This window comes from Sesamum indicum, linkage group LG11, assembly GCF_026168435.1.
Source record: "Sesamum indicum cultivar Baizhima isolate 11 linkage group LG11, ASM2616843v1, whole genome shotgun sequence".
Taxonomy (NCBI): domain Eukaryota; kingdom Viridiplantae; phylum Streptophyta; class Magnoliopsida; order Lamiales; family Pedaliaceae; genus Sesamum; species Sesamum indicum.
The window spans coordinates 9,307,585-9,316,272 of NC_142667.1; the positions used below are offsets into that span (position 1 = coordinate 9,307,585).

General features: G+C 32.8%; 1 protein-coding gene across 1 annotated transcript; it reads left to right on the plus strand.

Annotated features, from left to right (window-relative positions):
- Window positions 1-3,478: 3,478 nt before the first annotated feature.
- On the plus strand, window positions 3,479-7,486 carry LOC105173495 (uncharacterized protein At2g34160). Its single transcript, XM_011095254.3, has 5 exons — window positions 3,479-3,805; window positions 3,922-3,970; window positions 6,640-6,702; window positions 6,807-6,871; window positions 7,195-7,486. The coding sequence occupies exons 1-5, from the start codon at window positions 3,686-3,688 to the stop codon at window positions 7,285-7,287; spliced, it is 390 nt and encodes a 129-aa protein (XP_011093556.1). The 5' UTR covers window positions 3,479-3,685; the 3' UTR covers window positions 7,288-7,486.
- Window positions 7,487-8,688: the final 1,202 nt, after the last annotated feature.

An 8,688-nucleotide genomic window follows, 5' to 3' on the forward strand; every position in this document is an offset into this window, starting at 1 on the left:
TTCAGAGAGTGGCTTTGATACAAAACTGCATCCAGTGGTTGAGTATGGTACCTGGCATGCCGAGCCAATAGTTATCATAGATGATAAAAATAGGACTATTGCCCAAGCTAAAAGACCGACATCCCATCATAGATCCAAAAATATTTTTAAATGCCACGATCTGCTTCTAGAGATGGTAGGAAGACGTGTGGTTGGACTGCATCAGATTGGTAGAAAACATGATAGACCCATTAGACTGAGTTGGTATCACAAATTACTCATGCTCAAATGGGTTTGAGAGACATGGGTGATTGGTTTTAGGTCAAGTGAGAGATTATTATATTAGGTGATTAGAAAGCCAATTGAATTGGTGGTTTTGGAAACTATTTAGCAATCTTTACTAATGTAATATTGATCGTATGAATAAAATAGGTGATCATACTTTGGTATTTATTTTTGTTGTGCTTACTATGTTAAACTACTTTAACATCACAACAAAGCCCACAAACCAAACGAACAACCCATGAAGTTTGGTTGTGCGTTGAATGACGGCTATGTAACTAATTTAGCAATTTTTTTCAATTCATACTAGACCTTTTGTAGCAGTCTCTAACGGTACTATAACTATATTTCCCCCAAATATCACACTTAAATTAAAAATCTTATTTATATATGTAAATATGCATATAATCTAGTGCCTACTGAGTATATATATGCACGTAATGTCATCATCACTACTAACAACAAATTTATCATCCCATCCACAAGATTATACATATGTCTATCAAATACCAAAAAATGAACCTGTTATAATCAGTTCACATGACATTTTCATTTTTAATTCATATTTATACAATCCCAAAAGGTGATTTCTATATTTATTGATAGGTAAGGAAAGAAACTGCCCTGACCTGACTGAAATACAAGGTTTGAACCTAGTCCTCGGTGGGTAGAGATCTATACTTGAAAAATATTAGCAGAGGAATGATATGCAACTTAGTAAGTAAATAACCGGTACTACCTATACATGCATAGCAAATATAGTTTCACACATGACAAAATAAGCAACGTATATAAAATATAATTCATTTTACTCTAATGCGTACATTCTATTTCACAACGTAATCGTCTCATAACATAACAGTCAATTAAACCCCTCATTTCCTAGTCTGCTTACCAGAAAGGTGATATAGTATTTTTCTCCACCAGCTGAACCTCACTATCATCACATAATATTTAAATGATACCCTTGACATGCCACACATGCTCATAAATCTCATTTCGCATCAAAGCTCTTTTCATTTTGCATCATAACTATTTCATATTATTTTGTCATATAGGCTATTCAATTACATTAAGGGGTATTCATGTCATATTTATATTCAATTTTCACTACTTCCTCATTTTCACATATCATCATTCTTATAAGCACCTAGTCACATAAGACCCCATATCGACACATTTTTATTTACAGGCATCAACAACACATTATTCAACCAATGTAATATTTCAATGTATTTTCTCATTTCACGTTACAACATAATCATTCAAATTAAATCATCAACCACTCATACCATTCAAAATAGATTAGTTCCAACACGAATCATGGACTTATATAAAAGTAGTATCCCAAAGAAAGGAAACATATATAGATAATATGAATTATTTACTTACTTCGATCTTACAACGATTTAATCAACAAATAAGGGATTGTTCAATTCTCTACTTTATCCCTGTATCCTATAATGAATTATATACATATAATCAACTATATCGAAAATATCATAATTTTTAATTAAAATATTAAATATTATTCAAATCTTCGTCCCGTTTCTTCTAAATAACTAGACAATCTAAACTTCCTATAAATATATATAATTTGTCAATTAACTCATATGAATCTATTTCATTAAATTTCTCATCTTCTTATTACTATTGTCCTTAATAACAATATTGAATTAAATTATCTCAAAATCTTATATTTCTTTGTAATAATGATAATACTTTTCAAACACAACTTCCTAATATTTATCAAATATAATTTTCTAATATCTCTATCAAATTTTCATTAATTTCTCCCAATATAGCAAGTAATTAATTATCTACCCATATACTTAAACATCTAGTTAATCAACCTGATTAAATTGAATAAATCAATTAAAAAATATTTAAATCTGATATAAAGTAAATTAATTCATCAATTCTAACATTACTAATTCAATTGCCATATTTAACCAATCACTAATTTATAACTAATCAAATTGGTAAAATTTTCTTATTACATACTAAATAGAATATTATAAATTGTATTTTAATAAATATATTAATTAAATAATATACTTATTTAATTACATAAATTAATCAATTTATTTAAACAAATAACTTGTCTTACCTTTTTGAACTCGCGGCTGAAGAAAAACAAAACAGGTAAGGCCGAAAGGTAAAATTTGACTTCGGCCTATTTTTTTTTTATTTAATTTATTAATTAATTCTACAATTAGATCTATACTAATATAAAAAAAAAACCCTTCCATATTTACAAACGGCGATTAATAATACTGCCTCACTTATTTTTTGTGATGTCAAAAATGCCCTTCAGGATAAAATAACTAATTTATTCAACTTTATAAAATTTAAATTAATTGATAATTTTGTTTCTTTATTTCTTTTTATTATATAATATATTAATTTATATATTTTATTTTTATTTATAATATATTTTAAAATCGTGAAAATCTTGACTGCCACGGCCTTATATATTCCTCTTGACTGCCGCATGTTTTTCATGTGAAAATCTTCACTAAATTCGTGAAACAGGAAGTGCTACAAATGTGAAATTAGAGGGGCTTAATGCCAAAAGCGTTGTCTCAAGGTGGTGAAGTGCGACTAGATAAAGAAGATAACACTTTTTAGGTTTATTATTAATTTTTTTTTTGTCATTTTCGTTTTCCCTTTCTTTTTTATTGATTTATTTTTTAAATAAAAAATAATTACAATCATACCCTCTTATATTTGGTATAGTTATCCGTAAATCTTATGATTTGTTTGCTTTCATTTTAACGAATAGGTCCCTTCATTAATTAAAATTCACTGAATTTGTTGATCCTCTCCATATGTATTAATATCTGAAAATATATAGGGATAATTTGATCATAGAAAAATTTATTTGACCTTTAATAAATTAATATTAAGTCAACAAAGGTAAATATATATTTTTATCCCATTTTTTGGTTAATATCAACAAATTCGATAAATTTTAACTAATAGAAGGACTTATTTATTAGACGAAAGTAAATTTTAAGGATATTAAATATAATTTATCAAATTATAAAAAATTTACGTGTAATTATATTGAGTCTTAAGGAGGGAAGTGTAATTATTCCTTTTGAATAAATTGAGAAAAGAAAAGCAAGAAAGAAACCCTAGACGAGGGACAAAATGGGAAAAACAAAATGTTGGGGTTACAGTCAGGGCGAAACCCCCTCTCCACCTCTCCTACACGGGAAATAAAGCTGAATATTTCCTCTTCGTCTGCTGATTACTCTCCGGAAGAACTATACATATACATACATACACATCCAATTGCAGCAATTGTTATCGCATATGCTAATTACTCCTGGCCCTCTCCAGATCAGGCTTTAAGCTCAGAATATTTGGTGCTGTAACGCTAAAATCAATCGATTCTGAGTAAATCGAATTGATAAAGATGGAGGAAATCACAGAGGGAGTCACCAACATTAGCATCTCTGGGGACTCTCAGAAGAAGAATCGAATCCAGGTTTCCAACACCAAGAAGCCCCTATTTTTCTATGTCAACCTCGCTAAGGTATTGCTTTTCTTTTTCCTTCTATGGTTGCTTTTGTGTTAGTCAATAAGAAAAATGAATCTGGGTTTTGGTTATATAGATCTGAAATTGGGTTTGTTATGTGTTAATACGTGCAGAGGTACATGCAACAGCATAATGAGGTGGAGCTTTCTGCTCTCGGGATGGGTAATTTTCGTCTTCTTACCTATCACTTTTCTTTTTTCCGTTCTCACCAACCTGCTTGTTGTATGCTTCAATATCGTATGTGGTAGGGCTAAGATTGAGCATTCCTATTTCTGGTCCTAGTTACTTCAGTATATCTGTCTTCATCAGTTTTCTACTGGGGTTTAGTTGATTAAGAAGTTAGTGTCATGATATTATATTTGTGCTGGTTGGGATCACTGTTGTGGTTGATGCGCTAAGCTATTGTCAGGCATTGGACTATAAATGTTGTTTATCCTATTTATGCAAACAGCTGAACAGATTCTTTCAAAATATGTTGCATACTGTATTTACCTTTGACTTCCATCTTTACTATGTTGCAACTGTTGGTTCATGCCAACCAACCATTTTATGTTGTTAATGGATAGATAGTTCTCCTCCTGATTTGCCAGTGTTTTTGATGTTCTCTTTTTTTCTGTAATAAATAGGCAAAATTGCACTTTTGGTCCCATAGAGTAGGGAGGTATGCACTTTTGGTCCTTTACTGGAATGAGAACTCAGGTACCAAATTTAAAAAAAAATTTAACACTTTGGTCCTGAGACAACTGGAACATTAAAAAACTGATGGAAATTGCAGGTGAGCACCATTTGGCCGTTAGTTAAACGGTATGGAGGCAGCCCAAACAATCCTGCAATTTTTATGGGAAACGGTTGCCCAAAACATTGCAAATGTTAGGGAACCCATCCCACAAAATCTGTTAATACTTAGCTTGCAACAGTTGAGCATTAACTGTGTAAGACCGAAAGAAAAAAAATCGAACTAGACCTATGCATCACTTCTTCCCTTGTGAAGTCTTCTATTTTAATAAAAACCCTAAAAAGAAATTCTTACTTCCTTGTCCCAATACAATATTCACTCAAATCTACCCCACTAAACATATTTAACCATTTTAAACCGCTATTAGTAGTATATTAAGCCCAAAAAGTAATAAAACACTACCATATATCTTGTACTTGGGGCTGGGGAAGTCTATAAGCTTCTGATTGCTCAAACTCATCGTCCTCCACTGCTTCCTTCAAAGCCATAGCCGATTTCTTCAAGATTTGTGGCAAAACTTTTGGAGGAATTTTGGGTTTGCTTCAGTTAGAGTTTCGAATTGAGGGAGGATTAAAGGGAAAAGCCTGGATTTTGTCTTTTTTGCTGTGACTGAAACCAACAATCTTTATTATCCATGACCTTTGACCTCCATCTGCCTTTGACTAATGGTCACGTGCCTCCCATATGATTTTTCGATTTGTTTACTAATTGTGTTAGGGTGATGGACCAAAAGTGTTAACTTTTGAAACATGGTGCATGAGTTGTCATCCCCGTAAAGCTCAGGACCAGAAGTGCATACCCCGTTGTAATGTGGGACCAAAAGTGCAATTTTGCCAAATGTTGTTCCAGGCTAAGTCCTACAACTGTACCACTTGCTGATTGAGTGCTTCTTGCTCGAGTCAGTCAAACAACCTTTTCTTTATTGGATTCAAAACTGTATTATTTACAGAATGTATAGTTCATTTCTAGGCACAAAGCCGTCATGCAGTAATATCATGATCATAATTTTACTTGTCCCATTGGTTCTGTTTCCTTTTGTCCCCCACTTGTCTACAGAGATAATGTAGAATCTCTGACACCATGTTGGTAAGTATTTATATATTTTTAAAACATTTTTAAGTGTGTAAATTATTTAGTAATCAATCTATTATTTACATTTATCATTGGTAATACCTTGTCTGAAAATCTGTATGTACATATATTGCCTGTATTTAATGAGATAGGCATTTGTCTATTGACTTAGAAGATATCTGAACTCTCATGTAGGAGGATCCAACTGGTGATTCTTCTAGAAATTAATGAGGTGGTTCATTAGAGTTATAAAGATATGGACACAAATTACATTTTTTACCTTCTGTTTGGTATTTGACTGTAAACTTTCTGGATACATTAGGTAATTTTGGGCGTCATGGAACAGTGGGCTGAATAATTTTAGGAATTCTCAGAAGCAGAGAGTCTAGGGCTTGTTGTTTTTGAGATATATATATTTATATTTATGTGAGAGATTATACTTATGAGTTTGTATGCATATACATTCTAAAAGCGCCAGCATTGTCTTGTTTCCGGATGTTCAGTAGCTAATGTCGTAAGAGTAATATTAGAATGAGCCAAAATTCCAAATAAGGAACTGACATTATGTTAGACAAAAGTAGGTAAAGTTTCTAAGCATGAGGGATGCGGATATCACCGTACGCAATTCTACTTATGCATGTGGGGGTAATCCTTCTCTGTGAACCAAAAAAGGGTCTTGGGCTTTTGGCACTGTGGATTTAAGTTTGCCATGTCCAATTTTGTGTACAAAAAGCGAATCTTAAGCGTCTAGTTTAACAGGTACTATACCTTTCTAGTTAATTTGAAAATGTTGGTGAGTCTTTCAAGAAGGCGTTAATTTGGCTATAATTTCTACTCATGATATATTATTCTACCAAAATTAAGCTCCTCCTTACTTGTGCCATACTCTCTGCTTACTATCAGAGTTGACCTCCATGATTTTCAGTTTACTGTTACACTGTTGTATAATGGTGATATTGGATTTGTTTCACTATGAAGTTTCTGTAGCTTATTTCCATTAATGGTTACTGATCTATTTGTGCAGCTATTTCCACTGTTGTCAGTGTTGCTGAGATCCTGAAGAACAATGGGTTTGCGGTAGAAAAGAGTAAGGCTTTGAGCAATTACATTGTTTTTTTCCTTTCATGTAATGTTGTTGACTCAGTTTGGAGCTTCTAACATGTTAACAAAGATGCTTTTGACACTCTGCAGAGATCATGACTTCCACTGTTGAGATCAGAGATGAATCAAGAGGGCGACCAATCTCAAAAGCAAAAGTAAGTTTATGATCCATGGTTAATGTTTACAATATGAAGAGTCACGACTGTTGCACTTTAAAATTTCTTGTTCTTGCTGTTCTTCCACACAGCAGAAATTTAGTGTCGCCTCCAAGTTCTCTATTTTGCTAAAATTTTTGCCAACATTTCTCGGTTTTTCGTCATATGCAAAATTTGATGTTCTCTTGTTGAAGGACGCTCATGCTGCACGTTTCACCCTAACTTTATTATGTCACTAAGATACCATTATATATATATATATATTTATTTGTGTGTGTGTGTGTGTACTTTCTCTTAACTATACGCTTTTCTCTGCTAATCAGATTGAGATAGTATTGGGGAAGACAGAAAAATTTGATGAATTGATGGCAGCTGCTGCAGAGGAGAGAGCTGGAGATGTTGAAGAGCAAAGTTAGAGATGGTTTTTTCATCTTTTGGTTGTTTGGTATCTGTTTTGTTATATTAGAAGCTTCTGGTTCAGGTGATAATTTATGCAACTTCTAAGTAGAACTTAAAGTTTTAGACAACTAGGATCTCCTCCAATGAGTTCGGCACCTGCGAAACTTCTTAGCATCCGAAACAGATTTCTACCAATCAAAATCAGTTTCATTTGAATCTGCTGTCCTGTTCACTTATCATGTTCTAATTATTCTGATGAATGTGTATTTGGACATCAGAAACCTGCTCCATTCTAGTGCTGTGCAATTCATTTGGATGGTATAGAAGTTCTGATAACTAATCACAAAATATTTATGGTGCATGGATACTACGGAAGATATTGTGGTTTGGATACAGATACGAGGTGAATATTTGTGTATATCTTCTGTAGTATTCAGGAAAAAGAGAAAAATATAGATACAGGATCTCATTGGAAAATATGAATAACGAGTATGTATCCAGTCCAAGTGTATTCCTCGTATTTTGTAAAAATTTTGGGTTGAAGTTAAAGAATAACGAAACTACTACGAAGTATTTGTACTAAGGCATGGGAGCAGCGTACCTTACATAAATAAATAAATAGTTACCAATAATTTAAAATATAAATTATTGAGAACGAGATATACTGCTATAATGTTATGCCATTCGATCTAAAGAATGTTGGAGCATCTTATCAAAGGCTGGTAATCAAATGTTCAAAGAATTGCTGGGAAAAATTATGGAGGCATATGTTGATGACATGTTGGTCAAGAGCATTGAACAAACACATCACTTCAAGCATTTGGAGGAATCCTTTGCAGTTAAGAGGAAGTATGGAATGAAATTGAATCCAGCGAAATGCACTTTCGGGGTAAGAGGAGGAAAATTCTTGGGTTACATGGTCATAGAGAAAGGAATAGAGGCCAGCCCAGAGAAGATCGAATTAATTATTCAAATGACAACCCTTAAATCTGTAAAAGACATCTAGAAGTTGATCGGCAAAATGGCATCTCTTAGCAGGTTCATTTCGAAACTTTAGACAAAGGTTTACCCTTTTTTAAGATTTTGAGAAATGTAAAAAACTTTGAGTGGTTCCCGGAGTGTGACAAAGCTTTTAATGATCTGAAAGAGTATTTGTTTTCCCCTCCCCTACTAGCAAAACCTATAGAAGGAGAGTTATTATACTTGTATCTGGCAGTGACTGAGCACACTGAAGTTTTGTTTTAATAAAACTACTGGATCGAAATCATCGACCATTTTATTGCGTAAGTTGCATGCTCCAAGGAGCAGAGAAAAATTACTTAGAGATTGAAAAATATGCATTGGCACAGATAGCCACTGCCAGAAAGTTAAGACTTTATTTCCAATCCCATCCTATAATTGTATTTACAAATCAGCCC

Excerpts from the sequence above, each read along its gene's own strand:
- LOC105173495 (XM_011095254.3), top strand. The coding sequence starts at position 3,686 with ATGGAGGAAATCACAGAGGGAGTCACCAACATTAGCATCTCTGGGGAC. Across the intron at positions 3,806-3,921 it reads TCTATGTCAACCTCGCTAAG|AGGTACATGCAACAGCATAA; the intron begins GTATTGCTTTTC and ends TAATACGTGCAG. Across the intron at positions 3,971-6,639 it reads GCTTTCTGCTCTCGGGATGG|CTATTTCCACTGTTGTCAGT; the intron begins GTAATTTTCGTC and ends CTATTTGTGCAG.